We start from the raw sequence: 24,082 nt of genomic DNA, 5'->3' as shown, positions 1-24,082 counted from the left end.
CTTCATCAAGGCCAGCTGTGCTTCTGTTCGTCCTTGTATTGAAGCCATCATTCAGAATGGAGGGGCAGTTTAAAAAATTGTTGAATTGCCAACTTTTGCTTCAAAAGTTCGTATTAAAATGGCCCAAATTGATAATATATAGAAGTGAAAATGGCTTTTAAAATTTCCATTTTTTGTTTCCTCGACCTGTATTATGTATAAAAATGTTTTATGAACATCAACTATATAAAAAGGGCGACGTCTAAAAAAATAGAATCCTCTTGAAGGCCGTCTATCCTAAGTTGTAAAAGTATGATTTTTTTTTATTGGGTGCCAGTAACAAGAACTCATACGGAGCTACAATTTAATGTATGTTTTGTTTTGGTGTTATCAAAAATGTCTAAGCAACAAGCAAAACATCAGAGGGTATGCGACCTCCTACAAAACATGCAGATGTCCAACAAGAAGATATTCCCTGTGGACGCGGTTATGTACAGGACAAATCATCGCTTTTAGGTGAATCAAGAGTTCAGGTGAAGGGAACCTTCAGGACCAAACAACCAGCTCCAATCAAGGTCGTGGCGACCAATGGCAGCAAGATGCCTCCTGGTTTCTTCAAGGCCAACGACAAAGTCAACACGAACGTCTACTGCAAGATCCTTAGGTACCATGGTTGAAGAGCTTTGTGTAAACTATGTGTTTACCCAAAACGGCGAACCGGCAAAAAATCCTAGAAAGTACAGCGTGGCTGCCTTCGTACTCACTCGACGTGAATTCCCTATGACTTTGCTGTTCGGTGTGTCTGGAAGGGCAAGATAAACAAGACATCTCCCCGAACATCGATACCCTGAAGGGTGTGATCATTGAGGAGTGGAATAGCTTGTCTGCCGACTTCATCAAGGCCAGCTGTGCTTCTGTTCGTCCATGTATTGAAGCCATCATTCAGAATGGAGGGGGCAGTTTAAAAAATTGTTGAATTGCCAACTTTTGCTTCAAAAGTTCGCATTAAAATGGCCCAAATTGATCATATATAGAAGTGAAAATGGCTTTTAAAATTTCCATTTTTTGTTTCCTCGACCTGTATTATGTATAAAAATGTTTTATGAACATCAACTATTTTTATAAATTGTTATTAAGATGATTAGTTCCGTCGTGTCTATTTCGGAAGACACATTGTCTCCTTTGCTATGAATTTCTAAGCTAACTGCTTGTAATTTACTTCCCTATGAAGGTAGACTAACCCATAAAATAGGATTGGGACAAAACAATCCGTAAATTTTTTTCAAAGTAATTACAATCATAATTAAATACAATGCAGATACATGTAAATTACTTAAATACCTAAAAAAAATTAAGGCTAGTACTTTATACAAAATTTCAATGAGGTACTTCTACTTGGCATAAGTACATTTAACTGCACTTGTCCACATTTCTTGTAACCAGTGGAGCATCTGTAAGTGATTAAGAGAAAATGGAACTAAGTTTGTTAGGTGGGAATACATTTAAGTAATGTGACACGACGTATTTGCCATGTAAGTGTGATTAACACAATCTTGAAGGTAGTGATTCCAATACATCAGCCATGAATGATATGTTTAACTTCGATCAATGTGTGTTTGAAAGTGAATTGGACAAAGATTATTCCGGATAATAATTTTATTTTTATGTATAATATGTGGACCTGCAGTACTTTTTTTACAGACTATATAAAAATATACAAGTGTCTACCATGACAAAAGATGGGTAAAAAATGAAAAGATACAATTAAAACAGACAAACAAACAATAATTATATCTTCGATGCTGTTGTTCTCATCATCAGATATCTACTTCTTTAAGGGTTAAAAAGGACTTACACGACCAATGTGGGAAACACCTAAGAATGTCTGTTGCGTACTTTCATTCTCTATCCTTTTTATCGAAACCACACATTTTTAAAACCAGCCACAGCATATTTAATAGCCAAGATTACAATAATTTAAGGTAAAGCGAATAAATTGCATCAACATTTAAAATGAAATATTCATTCTAAAGTTGTGAAAAGAGGATTTCTCTCAATGTTCGTAGACCACTCTTAAGGAAATATGTATTTTTGACTTATGTACATAAATTGTCATAATTATTATAATTTTTTAATTCTCAGAAAAAACACATTGGATGAATATACCTTTTAATGTTTCATCTAATATTTTGATACTGCATATGAAATATAATCATCCCTAAAATAAATCCTTTTTAATTAAAAAAGTTGATAAGTTATATATCGTATGTCGCAAGTTATACTTTCTCTTTCGATCTCAAAATTTGGAGACCACGTAAGGGGAAATTTGAATTTCAATTATTGAAACCTTTTAATAATAAGGGAATAACTTCGCTAAGTGAAGCGAAGCGCGACAAGAAGAATATAGTACTGAAATTGGGAATAGGGATATCAACTTTTTCGAGATATTCAGACAAGTAGCACTTTGGAGGAGCTGCATAGTAAATGGAAAGGTCTTACATTGGTTGTCTCAAAGACACTCTGTGTTGTAAGCTCCATCTGTTCTATCCAGTTGATAGCTTACTATTTACAAATATCAACTTTATAATAATGTTTTGTTATTTAAACGTGATTTGAGATTTAATTACATGTAAAAAATGGAATTGACTCGTGAACACTTTCGTGGACCTATTTTTCATAAATGTTATCAGGTTAACAATGCATCGAGTCTCTTAATTTATTAAATAACAACCATGTACCATCCTGCACTATAATAAAAAACTGGTATAACGAATTCAAGAAAAAAACAAATAATGTTAAAATTGATTTTTTTTAAAAAAGGGGGAATAACAAATAAAGCAAGGTATATTTTCAATTCCTTTAGTTAGCAAGACTTTCAAACAAGATTGTTTTTATTTGTAGTAATATATGTATATTCATCAAACATTCCAAATTTGGAGAGAATATCTAATAAATAGCTCTTCATAGCTTCCATAACTCATATAATCATTGATTGATTGATTGACTTGTTTAACTTAATATCTATAATAAAGAGGAGTTTCTATGTCATCAAATCCAATCCAATATCTTTGAAATGACTCCACAAAGATCCAATCGTTTGGGCATAAGCTTCACAAAGTTATAATTATACACAACAGTAAAGTGTCCCATATCTAACTAATTCACAAAGTTATGATAAACTCTCTAATCGTCAGAAATCAAAGTGTTTCGGGTAGAACATGCTTAGCAATTAATAGTCACGGATATGAATTAAATGAAAAAACTATAAAATAATATTTAAACCTACATTACTTTCATGAGGTGTTTATCCAACCAGAAACTAGTATATTATCTAGATTTTAAGAGAATATTTATTTCCATCTTATTTTTATCTACACCTAAGATAAATATGAAAAAAAGAGATAAAAGAAGAATGTTATATTCCTTATTTTGTACTTAAAAAACTTCATTTGTAATAATATATTAATTGATAAATTATATACTTTCCACAGCCTACAAAATTTAATATTATTTTCTATAGTAACTATTCTATATTTTGAATTGAAATGATAACCCTTGAATGGATGGTGTCACATAAATGAGACATAACAAATTTTGGCTAATTATGTTGTAAGTACTTGGTTTTTTCTTCACAAAATAATAAATACGTATTAGTTTATCATAATAAAAGAGTTTTCTTATTTTCAGTCCCATTAATTTTATTTTTCCTCATAACATAGTTGATCATTTAAGTTATATGAATATAGAGATTATATTATTTTCCCTCTTAAAAATTAAAATTCATGAAGTTTTAAAATATAGTGGTAAAAATTATAGAATTTATTTGGTGATCCTTATGATATGTATCTTTATTAATAACTACTTAGGCCAAACGTAGTACGGGGTGTATCAAAATTATTTCCTTATCACTTTAAATGCATTTATTTCGAGATTGTGTTCACTGTTTTAAAAAAGTCTGACTTAAATAGATAAAAGTCAAAGCTGTAGATCTTCATGTTGTTGTTTGTTTTAATTTCACAATTGAAGCAAATGAATCCTGAAAAATTTGCTGCTCTTCTCCGTACTGGAGTGTCAAAAAAGGACAATGTCATCCAGACGGAAGTGAATACCAGGATCATGTACAACATCAAAAAATGTCTGTAAGCCGAGAAATCGCTAGACAGGATGCCTGGTGGAGCTTGTTCCATAAAAAAGACATAATCTGTAATCAAATTGGCTGCCGTGTCTGCACCAAGGAAGCCTAGGATATCACATGGCAATGACCTGAATGTTTCAAATTACACTGTCAGGAGGGCTTTCAAAAAGGAAGAGTGATAAGTCTTGGATCACGCATGAAATGAATTATCATGTATTAAAAAGAGCTCCAGAAAATAAAAAGAGTTTTTAAAATAGAATAAGGCCCCCCACAAGAAGAAAAAAAAAAAAAAATCGGCACAAACGTCTTAGCCTACCAGATTCAAAAGGGACACCCATGCAAAATTTCAGCCTCCTACGTTCAACGGTGTGTGTACCTATAAAAGACAAACACACGAAGACACAAACTCTATTATATTTATATACAGCTGTACCAATTGGGAATTTTATTATTTCTATGAATTTTTTTTCCCTGTTTTATAGAAATACAAATGTGTAGCTCCGCTTTCTATACTATACTGATGTTTTGTTTCCTTAAAAAAATTCATTTCCTAATTCACATTTCATGGACTTTCACAGGAAAGTTTTATCTAGTAAACCTAATAACTTTATAATTCCTCAATTTATTAGACATGAGTAAAGGAGGGATCTGATTAAAGAAAAAACTAATTATACCCATTAGGAAATTGCTCTAAATTTAATAATAGCTTATAATCTTCAATCAGAAGAATGGACCTTTTTCCACCTTGTGTGGTCCTATAAAGAACGCCCATGTTTTCCCCTCTCAAACCAAATGTATTCAAAACCCTCGACCCTAGCATTCTAACTACTTTATTTTTGATGCACTCAGAAATATCATGCAATTGAACATCAATTTTACCTCAATCAAAGGAGCATACTTTGTCTTTTACCGCCTTCCCAGAAAAATATTTACAAGAAAGCATTTTGCTGTTAATGTGGGATAATACAATTCTACGCCCATGTCTCTTACATTTTGAACAATTTTTATATGACTACGGTCTTGTTACTTCCTTCATCCTTTTATATAATTTTTTTTGTGATATATCATTGTTTATGTAGGACTGAAGAGTGTAGTCCCGTCCAGTTAAGTTTTGGTCCACTATAGTTCAGTCCTGCATATTAGTCCTAAAACTTATGAAGTTCAGTCCTTAATGACATTACTTTTTTGAAAAGCCTTTAAGCCATACATTTTTATTATTCTTACAAAAAGAATCATTTTAACTTAATAAAATGCAATCCCTACACATATCTGACATTGTTAAAAAAAAATACAATATGAAAAACGAGACAAAATGATAATAAAATTAAATAATATTTTCATTTTTTTTAATACAAATATTTAAAATTCTGAATTAATGGCCATTGTTAGAAAACTTTTGCAAAACGTCAAGTTTCAGGTTTTCATGTTGTTTGTAAAAAAAATTTAAAAGTTTAATAAGTTTTTAATACTTATTTTTTAGAAAAAAATTATTCAAAAATTCATAGCTATTCGCCAAAAGATAAATTTTTTTAACAAATTTTAAATAATTAATTTCTTACGCTGCTGCATTATTTACCCGAATATTTTATCTTTTTTTTAAGGAAGGATATCATAAAAAAAATTATCCTATTTTCGCGTAAAGTTTTTTAGTCTTGAGCAAATAAAGTTATCCTATTTCCGCGTAAAAAATTTTCAACTCGAGCAAATAAAACTCTTGTAAGAATAAAAAAGTGTTTAATTGAGAGGGAGGGGGGGGGTTTACTTCAACTCCAGCCCATCCCCTGCGAACGCCTCTATAATTTGTCCAAGCGTTTGGTTACAAGTTTTTCCCTCTGAGGTTTCTCCCCGACCTAGTACGTAGGCTGTTAAATATATTTCTGCCCTAGGCTACACTTAGTGTTGCTAGGTGCAATTTGACATTTGCTATGGTAAGTTTAACATTTTTGTAGCATAATCGTACTCAGAATGTTTTGACGTAGGACCATTATTTGTGTTGTTTACAGTGATTTGAAAAAATTAATTTGGCAAAAAAATGGAATTAAGTCGTGAACATTTTTGTGCGATCCTTTCTCACAACTTTCGACTTGGATTATCACGACAAGAGTACATTGATGAACTTAAATCTTTGTATGGTAATAAAGCACCATCCTATAGTACTGTGAAAAACTGGGTTAATGAATTCAATCGTGGCCGACGCTCACTTACAAATAAATGTTGAAAAAATACACTCCCGGTGCTCAAACTGAGACTGAAATAGATAGAAACAAACCTGTATGACTCACAACCATATCATTCACATTGTAAAAGGAGCCTCGTTTTCTTTTTAAATGATGTTAGTAAAGCAACAATAATTCAATATGTCACTTTTTATAACATGAAGCATACAAACTGATAAATGAACTGTCTGCAATTGCAATTAAACATTTTCTATATTTAATTCATATTAGACAAACTGAAGAATATATTGTATATAAGGATCCAATTAAAGAAACTAAAAAAGATTATGTATGGTTTCATTTACTCTAAAAGTATTATTCATTTGAAATTATGTAATTACACGACATTGATAATAGAGCGTATTTAGAAATAGTCTGTGTCTAGACATTTGCTTAAAATAATATACATCCTTAAGTTGCAATGTGGAAAAAGTGGGAAGTCCTTATTAATATAATAGACAACAAATGTTTGTTTTTGTTTTAAATGGTGAGCTCCGTATTGCTTTAACTTCGATAAACATTGAAATAACTTACTAAAGTTTCTTGTTTTATGGCCTGCAAAGAGCAATTTTTTCTTACATAATAGCTTAGAGATTTTTTTTTTTCATTTTTTGTTTTTAAATGTAAGAATATCACTTATATAAAAAAATACAATATAAATAGATATTTTTTTGTGGACTCAATATGAATATTTTATGTAGACATAGATCCAGAATAAGAACACTGTAATGGAAGAAAAAGTAAAAAATGTATAAAACCCAATATTTATGTGTATGAAAGTGACCCAAATCTACTTTGATAATACAACAACAAAGACATGCATATGCAACAGTCTAAAGTTACAAAATTTCAAAATCCGTAAAATTTAGAACAACAAGATGAAAATATATTTTTGACAACCAGAAAATTCATGAATAAGAAGTTACAAATAAATTTCATAATTTGCATATCAAATATTATCTTTATGTAAAAAAATAAGAAGGCGCGTGTAGCTGTTATTATGACAGCTCAGTGCGAATACAAAATTGAATGCTACGTGTGGCAGACATTCTTCTCCCAGTCACTATAAACTATAAAATCCAATGGGTTGAAGTAAGGGCTAGATGAGGGCACATGGAGGTAAGCCAGAAGTAAGTCATTTTATTGCAACATAAGATTAGGCTCTTCTTGGCTGTACGGGGCTGTTATGGTATTTTTTATTGTTCTAGGAAGACGCTAACGGTCCCTGCATCGTTTTCGGCACTGATAAGTTCCAAAGAAGATTGTAAATGTATTATCGTTGTTATTTTGTTGTTTTTCTAACATTTTTCACTTAGATGCAAACAAACCATGTAAATCTTTGTTTCACCAGTCGTTTGGCAGTGTAATGAAACCATGTAATTAAAAATAACAGTAATTAGATGATTATTAAATGATATTGCAAATTATGCGTACGTTCTACGTAGTTTTTAATTATTATTTAGTAGCCATAAGATAATTTAGATAATCTAAAGCATTTACCCAAGTTTTATCCTTCATTTAAAAACAATATAGGCGCATTAAAATATGCTAAACATTACAAAAATGATTAAGTAAATGATCTATAATTTAAACTCTTCAAAAAAGATAATTAATTATTAATTTTTTCTAAATCAATATTGTTCAAGTTTCTAACAAAAGATATCAAATAATGTTGATCAATCCATTTAATGAGATAATTAAAACACTAATTATTTTTTACCTGAAATATAAATAACTACTATTTATATTTTATTGACAGATTGAGCAATTTTTTAACAATGAATTGTCTCAATTATAATCTATTAACAAATTAATCATTTTATATTAATGCATTAATTGCCAAAATTGAATAAAATTATGGGTTGTAAATGTGCATCCCATTTGAAAGTTACTACTTATGCAAGATGAATGTCCTCAGTCCTTAATGAAATTATAGTTTTTACTTCAAGAATAAATGCACTAATTTTTTTGTAATGTTTTGTTATTGACTTTTTATAAAAAAATAATATTTTTTGTAATTTTATTTCCTTTGGCTCGAATGGAATCATGTATGATTGATGGTCAATTGTCTAATTTCATTAGTCATTATATAATATATATCAATTTCTGAGCAAGAGTTACTTCTAATTTGATAAGTCATCAATTAACCCTTGACCCTTCTCTTGTTCTTTCCGATAATTTGAGCAATAAATGGTGGAATAAAATTTGTTATGTCATTCAATTTCATCTCTTTATGATGCAATCCGTGTATTGTACTTACAATTTCGAAATATAGATCATGTTTTTGTTATCAATAACCAATTACTTACTTCTGATTTGATCATGGAAATGACGTAGAAGTCGAGCAATAACGGGTTATGACCTTCCCATTTTTTTTAGAATTACAATTTACAAATTACACGATGAGAAGACGGGAGCGAGACATATGGTATTGCATAAAATAATGGTGTACAATAATCTTTATTTTATTATGCATTTAAAAAACAATATAAAACTAAATATAGTTGAGAATTTTATTTTTAGAGAGAGATGTTATCACTCCTAAGACTGATTAAATAATGAACAAAAAGGAAGAAAGAGTAAACCGTTTTTCCTTTTCTAATCACTATACTAAGTTTTTACATTACACGCATCTCATTTTTAGGAATAACTATATCTAGGTATGAAAATTGGGTGTATTTTTTACTCACCCGTCTTTTGGCAGTTGGTAATCTGAAGAATGAATTTTCTTTTCTTCAGCTTATGTCATTATTATATAACTTCCTTTTCTACTACATTCACTTATATTCGAGTTCTGATAGAATATTCGTGTGCCCTAATAAAAGCCGGAGAACCCTTGAGGATTTCTTGCAGAGTTATAATTGTAAGTCCTTGTTGGTATCATAGTAGAATTGAGGATCGACATCTATGTAATTTTTACCAATGTCAATATTTATCTATTTATTTCCTTCCTCCTTTGTCAGAGCTGATTCTAGCTGAAAAGTCATGTCATTCTACAAAATGTATGGGCTACCATCTGGATTTTTGTTTGATTTTTTTTAACATGCCTAAAATACATAGGATTTTCATAATAAGTATATACATTAATGAGTTTATTAGATTTCCTTACCTTTATTGTATCTTGAAACCTCCCTATCAAAAAGAAATAGAAAAAAGGGCGAAAATTGGTTGTTAGCCAATTTGTCAAAACTATAACAAAATGGAAAATTTACAGCGACAAAATTTGTTCAATTGAAAGTTAACCAAGGATGGAAATTATTGTCAGCGTATAATCAAAAACCAATTACATTTTTAATCTGACGTTTCAGATATATCTAGGATCATAGAAATTTGGGACTTTTATTGTTCAGAGTCATTTTTCACCATTAAGACAATCACCAAATTAAAAGTACGATTAATAACATTAATAGCAAATGTTGTTTTTTTATAATTATAAAAGTGTTTCTATTGATTTAGTTTCTTGTTTTAAACTCGATATATTTCCTGTTCTAACCTGAAACACGACACTTTTCTCTAGACCCTTATACCTTATTCATCTTTCAAATTGATAAAAATATTATAGGTTATATTATATATCATTATTTTTTATCCATTATTGCAAAATATAGTTGCTAAAGAGGATTTACAAAATGATAAAAGTTACATTTATTAAATAGAAATAAAATATGTTAGTTGTATTTGTCAATTTCAACATTGATCTTCTTAACTATACCGTGGTTTTCTGGAAAGACGGTATTTGACACACAAAATCATGGCTTCGGTCCTAATTGTTCGTTTCTGCCCTTGCCCAGATATTTTGGCGACTGTTTTTAGATTTTGAATCGCTTTTTATGCCATGTAAGGGCATGTGGCTGATTCTGAAGTTATTGATAATCTCGGTTGGGGTCTTTACTAAAATATAAGGCAACCTCACTTTTGTGAAAACTTCTATCCAAATATGAGCTCTGAGCATTTATTGCAAAGTAAACTTCAAAATGGCACATGGGCTATACGTATTTATATTTATACGGATAATTCCCTATTATATGATCAATTATTATTGACACAGTATATTATTCATAGATATAAGTGCATTGCAGGCGCCCACAATTATAAATCTATGAATTAGATCCATAGACCTTAACCGTCTTAGTATAGAATTTGTTTTTTACTCGAGAAAAAGTTATTTATAAAATAAATAATTTAATTTTTCCCCCTGTGATTCTATAAAGATTAATGAAAGGAAATTACTTAATGGAACAAAACTTTTAAGTTTTTTCTATATTTTATAAAGAGCAGAATTAATGTTGTAAAATAAGTTTATTTAATTTGGATAAATATGTATTGCCAAATTAAGGATCTAGTTAAATATTATACAAATTTAATGTAGTCCTTTTCCTTGGGATGAATTTTTGTGATTTTCTTAATAATGAGAAATTCCCAGGAGATTAAAATATTTCAAGTGAATTTATGGCGTTTAACTATAAATATAATCTTCTTTTATGTAATTCATTGAATGGAAAGTTGAATACATATTAAAGATTAAATAGAGATAAAGTTTTTGACTTTGTATGCTATTTAAATAATGTACAACGATAAAAAATATTACTCAACAAACACTATCAAAAATAAATATTAAGTAATAATTTCGCCTCTTTATGTAAATAGATTAATTTCGGATCTTATACAATTAATTCAAAATTCATCTTTTGTAAATTTAATATTATAAGTTATAAATTTTAGAGGACCTACTATTTACTATCTTATCTTGAAATTTCCACATATCTCAAAATATAAAAATTTATTTCCTTAGATCTCACTAAAGGACAACTTCAAAGGCAATGAGAAACTCTATTATAGAGGGTTATTGAAGCATTATTTAATAAATTTTTTTATCCTTTGTTAAATATAATATATTTAGTCCTCATTAATATACTATTATGGCAAAAATTTCATAAGCTTGCTCAAAAAAGGCACCAATAGAATTAAATCATTTATTTTATTTCAATTAATAAGCATTAGATCATGTTGTGGTAGTAAATTAAGAAATTTTAAAATTTCGAAATAATAAAAAAAACGCAATTTAATGAAAAAGTGGAGAATGTACCTATAAAACAAATTTTCTGTCCATAAAATAGTGTGTATTTATCTTCGAAAAAAAGTTCAAAATCTATTTATTTTTTTTAAATATTGAAAGATGATCTAGAAGAAATTTCCTGAAATAATGCAATATTCAAAATTATTGTACCAAGTTTTTATTTTTTTCTAATAAAATCAATTTTTATAAGTATTTATCGTAGGGGTGTTATAACTTGCTTTGGGTCTTCCCTGTGAAAATTATTTAACTCCACTACTGAGTAATAGTATAATGTCATGAGAGACCATTTACTGAATAATGTATTCAAATAACAAGGGTTGTAAATGCTAAACATTTTTTAGCGTGCAAGTTTTTTTTTATATTGTCAACCTGAACAGTATTTGTTTATTTTCTTAACCTGCTAATATTATTATTTCATTCTTGAGGAGAGTATAAGTATCTAAGTATAAAAGTGTAACCACATGGTTGTGAGCTCATAAATGACGGAGTACAACACTGCGAATTTGTTGGGTATTCATAAGTAGTGTGGTAAATTATAAGTATTTTTGGTGTGTAGAAAAATAAACCGAAATTAAAAATGGTTTTTCCTGACATTTTGAAATTTTTTGTAGGAGATTAGCTTATCTGCCATGACTTTTCAATTAGACTACCTACAAGCGGCTACGTGAGTAACTAATAGAAACAAATCACACTCTGTAACGAGCAAGGACATCGGCAGGAATTACTCATTTGCTAATCATAAATTCCAGACTGAGTCAAGGGCTTACACACAAATTCACCCAACAAATCCTCAACGTTGCTTTCAGTCATTCATGAACGTAAAAAGTTGTAGTTACATTTCATACTTATAAGTTATCTTTTCAATTATAGTTAAAGAATAATGAAAATAGCTTTAGAAATGATAAAGTATGATTACAAAATTGGAAAGCAAATAAATACTTAGGACGAACAACCCCAGGTTATAAGTGTAGTTCTTCCCGATCGACTCGGATAAGAATTGCAGATCGATAACCAAGTAATTTCTATTAATTTGCTGTTTTAATATGGAGTGGGAATTGTGTCTATTTCCTTTTTCTCGAAGCTAATTACAAGAAATCTAATTAAATGTCATGATAGCTAAACTACTCCCTTACAAAACATTCTTCCAATTGTCAGGGTTAGCGTATTAATTTTATGGGGTTTTTTACATACCGACAATCCTACTAATGCTGATTGAACTGGTGTGGTAAACTTACAAACTAATTTACTTTCCTTCAATACTTAATACTAAATCTAAGTGAAAGTAAATATGTTGTGACGTTAACGATAATGAAAGGTGTGGAGGAGACTTATGTGTACAACTTCATTACAAAAACATAATACCTGGCAGTATATTTATAGGCAAATACAAACTTAAGTACATATATATAAAACCGCTTAAGATACTAAAGGAGATTGAGAGGAGGAGAAACGGACTTAGTGATAATACACAACAAAATATTATAGTCTTTGTGGATAATTTAATAACTTTTTTTGTCAAATGATGAGTAAGCCTATTTCAATAAAATATACGACTATGTTTTATCCATTTGGTAAAAACCTACATAGCCAATAGTATTAAAGAAAACTTTTATGTGATGACATAGAATAGAGAAAAATTGCCTAAGGAAATATATATACAATATACATAGAAAAACTTTAGTTTAAATTTAAGTTAGTTAATAAATGAAAAGGTCGTTTACAAATTAATACAAATAATATATCAATATTTATCCATTGGTATTTCAGAAATAATGGAGAACTCAATGTTGGATCAGAGACTACGAGAGAAATCCAACGAGCAAGCGTTGTTATTGGGTTTATCGCATCTGTTTTCTTTTTCTTGTGTATAACCCTTGTTGGAATGGCCTTATATTATACACCTGAGTTAGATAAATTAGCCAATGGTAAAGGTAAGTTGTAATAAAACCAGCACTAAGACAATTTTTAAACTAAAATATTTTACTGGTTATAATTGTAAGAGGTTGCGTAATTTTTTAAACTGAAACTTTCCGCTATTTTGATACTTATTTCCCAAGGAGTGAAATACTTAATTTATTGATGATTATAGTTTTAAAAGATTAATGATAGTTATATTATTGAAATAGAACGGAAATAAATTTAGGTTAAGTCATCTCATATCATTTCATTAATATTATGCGTATTCATTTATAAGGATATTGCAACTTTGTAATGTCTAGATAGTGCGTCAATGCTTTAAGTAAAAATGTAAATATATAAATTTCATATTTATCAATATATATACCTCTCTTTCATGATAATAACTTCGTCGATATGATAATTCATCAAATAATTAATGGACTTTCCCCCTATTCTAATTTACTAGCGATATTTTTTTTTTTTTTTCGTTTTTCTTCCTCATTATTGGAGAACACAAGAGAACAGAGAATTGGGAAGATATTTTTTTTTATTGGTAAACTAGGGGAGAGCATATTTTCCTCATTTTATGTTCTTATTTATGTAGAAACATTTAGGTGCGTATCTGGGTAAATATGATTCATTTTAATTATTTCAGTGTTACAATTTTTTACTTTGACAAATATAATTAGGAATTTTTACATTGTATTATTTCATTTGTTTACTCTTTTATTTATGTCTTAGCAAAAATAACCTTACTTCTAACAAATATGGACATAGGCTTTTTTTGAGCTCTTACATACATATGCCGACTGTCTTATACTTACACTTATATAATAAATGTATTTATCATCCCTCTTATGGTTTAATAAGATGTTAGATACCCATAATATCTTTTCTTACCCCATTGATGCCGATAATTGTTGCGCTGAATTTTTTTACATTTAATGATTTAATTAAGATATGTAGGGTTGATACAACACAAAAAAAAACAAACTTGAAATTGAAAATTCATCTGGAAGAACAAAAAATATAGCCTGGTCACTATAGTTACCAATCGGCATTATTGTAAATAAAAATCTTTAATGTCTTTTGAGTTACTGACTATTACTATTTACAATCAAATTATAATCTAAACATGCATGTATTTAATTATTGTTTTTGTATAGAATGACCTCCATACCCTCTGGGTGAACAAGTAAGTTGCACATTTTACAAATGTAATCTGAACGACGTCCACAATTCCGGCATCTTCCGTTCTTAGAATCTTCTTTTGCTGGCCATTGAGATTATCTACTTAACCTTAACTCATTTATTAAAGATTGGGAAGTAACTTTTGTAGGACCAGGATGCTTCAGTTTAGTGCCATAGGACGTCAAAATGGAAATCACGATGTGCATTGTGAAGTCAAGTAGATGAGTTTTTTTATTTTTTATTTTTATATCTTATCCATACATTCAAAACTTGTGAATTTAGCATCCATGGAAATAATGGTCACCACCCTTTCTTGGATTGCATTCTTATTATAAGTATGTATAGAGTTAGGAACAGGAATTTGAATGGCTCCACAAAATGCTTCATCCAAGTGTCCTCGAGATTTCTTCCTCTATTCCAAATTTGCTTTTCCAAGACGATCATCTCGCAACGTAGATGTGCACGCTATTTTTTTGTTTGCTAATTCTTTCAGAAGGGTAACCGATCTGTTTTTGGACCATTTCCATGACAATGTTAAAACTATGGTCAGGAACTTTTGTATATGAGCTTTAGTATTGTTTAATATGGAGCAAGTTCCATCAGATTTAGCGGCAGCCCATAGTTTGAAGTCGAATATAATAGGTTTTCCTGCGTATAAACTGTTTATTCCTGTAGTATGGAACCATCACTTTGTCGACACAAAGAAATTCCTCTGCCTTGTTGATTTTAGCAGTTTCATTGTGAAAGTGTTGAAAGATAGGCTTTACTTTATAAAGCTGATCTTGATTAATGGCGATATTGTTTCGAAAATGAAGATATCACAATATTTGGTCAAAAACGTCTCTTCTCATTGAATTGACAACCATTGAATTGTTGACATCAAGCTTTTGTGTTCAGTAGATCCTTCTATTTCACAATTTATTATATCCAGAAAGGATGAGAAATGCAAATAAACTCTCAAATTATCCCGAAAAAAACGCAGGAGAAACTTTTGCTCAGGGAAAAAGTTTGCCTTCTTCACACACATAATCAACCCATTCATCGGTTCAGTAATGTCCAATAAGTTCCAAATCCGAATTCTCTTCATTGCTTGCAGAGTTATTTAAAACTTCCTAATCACTTATAGAATCAATAACTTTATAACTGTCTTTATACCAGACAAGCATTTCTTTTCGATGTGTTTTTCTTTATGGGTGAGAAGGATCATTTTTTAATATACCCGGTATACCTTCTTCGGACTTAGGAATAATAATTGCAAGCAAAATTCTACTCGGTAAGTGATCAGGATCACCCAAAACCTCATCATCAGAGTAATCAGAGTCACAAGCAGTATTTGTATTAGAATCTTCTACTGGGGGCTAAATTGCAGGAATCTCTGATTCATCTTCCGACTTTTCTCCCAAAATGTCAAGAACTTCGTCTACTGTCAATTTGTGGGATTAAAAATAATATACAAATAATAGTTCAACCTATTCCCTCACTAAAATGCTTCTATAGTGAAAAATATTAGAAATAAATATAAAATAAAATATACTTATTTACGTACATACACTCCTCTGCCCAATGGTAACTATAGTTACCAAACTAGTTATTTTGTCTTATAAAATCAATAAATTGTAGGAATATTTTTAATAATAATATCAAACAATAGTTTTTTCGAAATAGGATCAAAATATAAAAATGGGAAATTATTACTAAATAATAGATTAAACTTACAATTTTCTGAGCGAGTGACGTGACATGATGCAACATGTCTATTCTTGTTGATGTTTAAAATTAACTTGTGCCACACGTACTGGATAAAAAACAATAATACTCCTTTTGAATATGTACAGAACTTGTATAAAACTATTCAACAGGTGAAAACTTGCAATTGATGCATAATTTATATAATTAATATATCGACAATGTATACAAAGAATAATCATTAAAGAATTATCCTGATCACATGTATACTCCTAATTTTTCATTTAATAGAGCAATAATATCTAAGCAAGAGAGAATGAGAAATGTCACGAAACATCCTACAAGCTAACTACTTCATCAGGTGAAAGAGGAAGAAATAAAATGGTTTAATACTTTTTTGTTTGTGGAAACAGTTATTGTGATAAACTTTAGTTATCAAAATAATTACTTATAATAGAATAAGGATGGTTTAGATGATTTTTTTTTCACAGAACATCTGAATACATGGATTTGAGTCAACTCAGAGTTCCATTCAACTCATATCTGCTAATGACATTGGGATATCCATCATGTTCAGGGATCTCATCTCTTTAAAAAAAGTTTCTTGTGCCTTAATCGACAGATATACTCTCATTTAATTGAAGTATTAGTCATTGTAAGGATGCCAATTAATGTCCAAATCTGTTACATCATCATACATTGGTTCAAATACCAATCCTTTCCATTTTATCTTGTGGCACATTATAAAGTTCTAGTTCTCACAATTAAATAACTCAAAATACATAATAGCAATGCATTTTTAATAGATCAAATTAAAACGAGAGTACGTATCAATTAATAGCTATTATTTAGAATGGCTCATTTTGTAACTAAATAATGCAATTTACAACGAAGATATTGAGATTCGTATAATTTTCTTAAACAAATTGCAACTTGTGAACAACTTGTAATATATTAGCAACATAATATTCGCACATTTTGTGAACTACCACAAATTTTGGATTCATAAGGTTTTATTCATGATAGGTAGTAAAATTTATTAATCCTTTTTATGAAATTTTGATGGGATGAGGTGGCCATTCTCAATCAAGTTATAAAATTTGTCACTGTGAATAAAATCTAATAAAATTTCTGTATAAACCAGTTTAATATGAGATTCAAATAAAAGAATAAATTTCGGTTCATTTATACATCATTCAAGGGCTTTTCGAACAGGAAAGGATAAAATATCCAGATTTGGATTAAAACAATTACTGAAAAACCATCTCATACTAGTCAATTTTCATAATAAAAAATGAATAAATTTTAAAATGTTTTATTTATTGTAATTTTTTTTTCGAAAATACACAGTTATTTATGAAAGGTTAAATTTTTTGGAAAAAAATTTCAAAAAATCGACAGCTTTTTACAAAAAAAATAACTTTTTATAAATAAATTTAAAAAATCTACAGCTGTTCACAAAAAAAACTATACTTTTTTGAAAAATGTTCAAAAAAAAATAAAAAAAAAATTTTGTAGTAAAGAGTAAAAATTTATCAATTTAGAGGAAGGTACTATAGCCCCTCCAGCCCACCCCCGCGAACGCCCTATTTGTATGGGAGAAGATCTTTTCATGTCTCACCTCTTATAAAAAATTATTAATTTCCCTTTTCTAATTGATAAAAAGTATTAAAAATAGTGTTTCTGATTTGATTTCCAACATGAGTATACTCGTATATTTGTGGATATTTTTTTATAGGAATAAATTCCAAAGATGACTCGTTCACCACTATTTGGACTGTACTGAAATGACAACAGCTGGAAATTTGGTACGTCTGAGTTACTTTATATATTAATTATAAATTCAGAAAAATAAGCATAAGTTTTCCCCTGCGTGGAATGTCTGAAAGTGTTGTTGATGATTTGTTTAATTATCAATTTTATGCTTATCGCATTACAAAAATGATTATCTTAGGAATTGCATATACATAACTTCTTAAAATGGAAATCGTCATTGTTTCACATTCAATATGATTCATATCGGCAAGTCATTTCATGTACTATTTTTACTATCAAGTACTAAGCAAGAAGAATTCAGTCTATCAAAAGCAAGAGACATGAGAAATGGAAGTGATTTGGGAGATTTCAGTGTACGGCCATACTGTTCACCTAACCTCCATTGGGATTCTACTTTAATTATTAATATTCAGGATTGGAACAATTAATATACATACTTGTAGCATATAAAAATTAAAGTACGCTTAAATGAAAACAAATCAACACTAGAAATTACGAAATAATGATTAAAAGGTCGTATTTTCAAGAGTTTAATTGCCATTTTTTATAGTCCAAAATTATAAATTGGCTAAATAATTTTCTTATTTGGCATAAATGAACAACAAAAGTTTATTTGATAATAGTATATATGACGCTTTGTATCAAAAAATGAGATTTGAGCAATAAAAAGGAAGATAATGTTCAAAATAAATGCGCGTAATACGCGGTACCCAAAGAGAACATATATTCATTAGCAACATGTTTGGTACTAAAACACTCATATCATGAGGCAACTAAGAGAAACATTGCTGAAATGTTTTTTCAGAATATATGTTTGATCTATAATACTTAATGTTATAAGACTCCTGTATTTGGATTTAAATCGATAATTTTAAAGAAATAATCCCAAAATTTTCTTTTTTATTTTATTTTACAGATTTTCAATTTAAAACACGTTTATAAAAACCATTTTTTTTATGTTTGATGGTTATTTTTTTTTTTAGAGGAATAGAATAAAAAATATCCGGCGATACCTCATTCCCAACTTTTTTCATTACGTTACAACCTATAAGTATGTCTGTTTATATATGTACCTTTTATCTCTGGAATTTTAAACTTATGAAATATTAATCATAAATTAGTCAATATTTTGACTATATTGAATGCGACAAATTCATGTTATTGATACTACACAAACTAAAAACACGGCACAATATGACGTTGGGTTGATATATCTTTCATTTCAATTTTACGTTGATAATTTATTAGCAAGTTCAACATTAATTTGTTGAAATTTATCTATTACCTTATATTTAAATATTACTCCCATGAATCTGTTTCTATTGGAGTAACTAATGGTTACATTGATCAATGATCACTTGATGTAGACTAATTTACCTATAAAATGATATGTCAAGATAAACTTATATTTTCTTTTTTCTATTCTGTAATTATTATTTTTATTTGAAAATCTTACTTTGTCATATTTATTATTAATATGTATATCTTATCAGTTCATAGATTTTAACTTCATTTAATTTTCGCTAAGATTTTGAGTTTTAATTTTATACATTGAACAGACATTTCTCTTATTTTTTCATTTTGTACTTCTACAAAGTTTTTTATCCTAATATTGAAAAGTTTATGGCCATCATGGGAAAAAAAGAAAAAAAAAACTTGATTTACAGGACATTGAAAATATTTGGTAAAATGTATAGCAAGACAACAAGATAGTTAAAAAGCAGGAATAGAAACAAAGTATAAAGGTAGAAGAAAAGAACCAGAGAGAGGGATGTAGAAAGATACTGAGGGAGAAGAGAAGAGGGAAAAGACAAAGGGGATATATATATGAAGAGAGAAGGGAAATGAGGCTTCATTTCGGTCACAAAAATCCTCTTAATGATCTCAGAGGCCAAAAAGCATGGAATCATAGAACTTATTTTATACGTCTACTGGCTAAATTTTAGACTTAACTGTTCTGCCATTTTGGATTCCATGTGTAATAACATCAGAAACAGACTTATAAAAGATATGGTAAAGATTTTGGGGCTTCAAAAACCTTTTAAAAGTGTTGAAGCTCTCTGCAACCCCCCAAGGGCTAGCAAAGCCACTCGTTTCCGTCCCTATTTACTCGATCCAGTCCAGTCTTTGAACCAGTCAGATCAATCCTTAAGACCGGTCCTTCAGACTCTCAGTACTAGAACTGATTAAAAAAAGAAGAATAACGTTGAGTGACGTCATCAAGGACCTAACTTTATCAGTTTTTGGGACTGATTGTCAGTACTGAACGGGACCAGACCCAGAGTAAATTAATGGAACAGAAGTTTTCAGTCCTAAAAAATACCAACACAACGCTAATTATATCAATATGTATTTAATGTATACTAATGTAGATAATGCCCCTTTTATTCAAGAGAAAAGTTATGCCACCTCACTTTTTGATTAAGAATAAAAACAATTGAATTATGGGGAAATACATGTAAGGAACAATCCCACTATATTTTACAACCTAGCATGTTAAATAATATATTATAAAAACCACTCTCTTTTCTAACCAAAGTTTTTAAGACTCCCTCCAAAACGTACATCGAGAAGAAGAATCATTAATCTAAAAGGTCTTATATCTTAGTATTATGTTATATAATTTATTCTGTTACTCACGCGCAGAATTGAAACGTATATATATAAATACATTTTTTTCTTGATTTATGCCTTTCCTTGGTAGTGCATTTCTTTATTATTTATTAATATAGTTGGGTTGTTTTCAACAGTATGGAGGTATATTAGAAAATATTTTTCATTTAGAAAGAAAATAAATATAGTGTTTTCTGATTGCTAGCAAATATTTTTCAAATAATACCTAATGGTGGAAATTCCGGAGAGAACAAGGGAGACTTTTCTTCTTTTCTTTTAAGCTAGATGCTCCATAGAATATTTCAAGAAATATTTAATAAAAAACCTACTGTAAGTTTTTTTTCTGAAATTTTACATGATGTTATATTGAAGGATGGGATTTGTGTAAAAATTCAAGGAGAAGCTGGAAGCTAAGCATATGGTATTGATGAATTAATACCAGTGTTAATATCAGCTGCCTGATTTACATTTTGGGATGCCAAAATGGATTACTGTTATAAAGAAGAGAACCTTCTACATCTACAATATATTAAGTGTAGAGAAAATAACATAATTATATTTAAAAACATATAGATTTATTATATCATGCATTTGAAAAAAAAAAGGAAATAATTATTCTTTTAAAAGGAGATGTTAACAAAACAAAAACCTAGTACACAATGAACAAAAAAGAAGAAAGAAAACACACTCAACTGTTTTTCCTTTTTTAATTGCTATACATACTTAGTTTTTTCTCTACATAAATTATGTCCTAGTTTTACCAACTGATGTATAAATGGAGTAATTTGTAATAAAAAAGAGCGTGAGGAGAAGGCAAGAGTGATATGGACTGGAAAGTCCCGACTTTAACAAAGAAAAAACTTTCTCTTTCCTTTAAAACTGTTCTTTTTTATTATTATTGTTTTTTTTTATTGAGGCTCAAAAACATTTATATGAAATATATAAAATATGTAGGTGGAGGAATTGAGTTTTACATAATAAAAATAAACATTTTAGTTTAAAATTATTCCCCTCCCAAAGGACGTGCTGATATACAGGAATAAAAAAATTCGAACAATTAATAAAACATGATCAGATGTAGAAATATAAAATATCAATAGAATATGACGAGTAAAACGAGCATAAATAATACAACATTAGAACAAAAAAAAAACAAGCAAAACCCGAGTCAAGAGTCTAAAATTCACATTCAAAACAATTACTTCCCAAAAGTTAAATAAGAGTTAATAATTCTTTTCTAAGTTTTGAACTGTTTTTGCGTAGTATGGTATCAAATCTGCTCCATATTGCCATCCATAATCCGACACATTTCGAATCTTTAAAGAGAAGGCTGAGTATCGTGCTGCAGCAGATATAAAATATTTTTATTAGATATTAAATTATTTATTCACTTTATGGAGTACAGTCCAATAAAACTTTTCAAGCCATTGCTTAAATTGACAGGTATTTTTTACCATTAAGAGGAAGTGTAAAGTTAAAACAAGAAATTGTATTGGATCCATTGTTTTGGAAATAACAAAAGTAGCGTCACACATAGCACAATAACTGACAAACTAAAGAAAAAAATTTTCAAGGAATTTTGACGGTTGTTACTAACTGAAAATGAGATCAATTAAAGCGCAGGACTTTTGAACTTATGTATTTCGGTACACTTGAACTAAAAGCCTTGTGAATATTAGCTGACTGTTATATTAGTTTGGCGATAAAATATAAATTACTGCTATAAAGGGGATAATCTTCAACATTTAAAATACCATTAGGGAAAAAAATGGCATAATATTTCAGTTCATAAATACTTATTTTATTTTGAATTTTTAAACAATTTATACCAAATATAGCACAAATAATGCATACTTTTTTTCGATATTTTATTTTTCGATAATTTTTTTTCCACACAAATAAATTATAACTAAATATAATTAACTTCTCTAAAAAACAAATGTTGATTTAAAATATACACAGGTTATATAATACTATAATTAATGAATTTATAAACTTTTTAGAAAAAAAATTAACTAGACTTCATTTTTCGGTAATAAATAAGACTGATTAATAGTCACAATATGGCTAGCTGTCAAAAAAAAAGATATTTCAGATGATACATATGTACCTGTAGTTGTAAGGTATCGAGAACCTAACATGGAAACTTGCAAAATTTATTGAAAGTAACCATCCGCCATACCACTGGGTTTTTGTCAACTGGGACGTATCTGATCATTTTATAAGTCATTGTATAAACAAATTATTTCTGTTAAATAAAGGATGCTTATGGATTAACATCCCATCTAACTATCTAAATTTACTAATTAAAAACAAAATATACAAAATTTTAGAATATCAATTTTTAATATGTGACTATATACAAACCGCACCAAACCAAACCGTGGCTCAACCCCGAACGGTACTAGTCCTATCACAAATATACTTTTTAATTGCATCTATCAAACTCATGTATTTATAATATGCACCAGACTTTGACACGTGCACATATTTTTCATTCATCCAGACATTAAAAAAATATATTCTAAGGTGTTTGTTTGTTGATTTCTTTCTGTTTATTTATTTCTTTTTTGTCCAAATTTAATGGGCTAGAATTTTTTTTTGTCGTAAATGGAACGACGTAGCTTAATGGACAACATGCTTGGAATAAATTATTCTTTTCAACTCAATCTACGTAGGTTCACTGCTACGTCGCTTCTAAGAAGGAAATATATTTAATGTATACCTATTCACTTCAAAGACAATTCTTGGGTCAAATGGATTAAATGTATTCATATTTTATAATGTATACTTAAACTTAATAAGTGCAACTCCATCCGACTAATTAAAGAACCATTAAAACGAAAAAAACTTTTATTTCATGAAATGTCTAATAAATGTATCTAGTTCAGAAATATTTTCTATGCACATGCTTATATGTTTAAAAATTGACGGTGCTCATTCTCAACCCAATATCCAAACCTAAAATAAATGCATCAATTTTACAATCTCAGTTCTTTTACATATTATCAAATAGATAGAGTTATTCTTCATAGAGGTACATTAACATGAATAGCTCATTAATTATTCATGATAAATAAATAGTATTTTATTTAATGATTATTATATATTATTTATAATCGAATAATGTAATAAAATAATTATTAAACCTGCTTTTGATATTTTCCAGCACTTTTCTCCAAATTTATATGAAAGATTAGTAAATTTAATTATTATTAAAACGTTTTTGCATGATTTCAAATTGGTTTATTATTGCCTGATTCTTATCAATATAAAATATCTTTATCGTGCATTCAGTGACTGCCTGGCCGGAATTTAAAAATAGCCAAGTCCCTTGAGAGACTAATATTCTAAGAATTTCTTATTTTAGTTCACAAAATTAAAATTTTTGTTAAAGGAAGTAAAAAGCTAAATTTTTCTGTTTACTTTTCTTCAAAATAAGAAAAAAAGACCAAATATGTATCCTTTATTTATAAAAAATGGTGTAAGATCGTTTATATATAATAAAAT

General features: G+C 29.0%; 1 protein-coding gene and 1 long non-coding RNA gene across 3 annotated transcripts in view; one reads left to right on the top strand and one right to left on the bottom strand.

Moving 5' to 3' along the window:
• LOC121115278 (uncharacterized) overlaps positions 1-24,082 on the top strand; it is a 467,901-nt gene that overhangs the window by 190,442 nt on the left and 253,377 nt on the right. For both annotated transcript variants that reach the window (XM_071889000.1, XM_071889004.1), the window contains exon 3: positions 13,175-13,338. In XM_071889000.1, coding sequence (XP_071745101.1) covers positions 13,175-13,338 — 164 coding nt within the window. The remainder of the gene's footprint in view (positions 1-13,174; positions 13,339-24,082) is intronic.
• On the bottom strand, positions 8,923-12,704 carry LOC121120262 (uncharacterized). Its single transcript, XR_005864981.2, has 3 exons — positions 12,599-12,704; positions 9,440-9,519; positions 8,923-9,377 (listed from the first exon to the last, which is right to left on the bottom strand). It is a non-coding gene; the product is annotated as an uncharacterized lncRNA (long non-coding RNA).

Source organism: Lepeophtheirus salmonis, chromosome 1, assembly GCF_016086655.4.
Source record: "Lepeophtheirus salmonis chromosome 1, UVic_Lsal_1.4, whole genome shotgun sequence".
NCBI classification, from domain to species: domain Eukaryota; kingdom Metazoa; phylum Arthropoda; class Copepoda; order Siphonostomatoida; family Caligidae; genus Lepeophtheirus; species Lepeophtheirus salmonis.
This window is presented reverse-complemented; position numbering and strand designations above follow the sequence as displayed.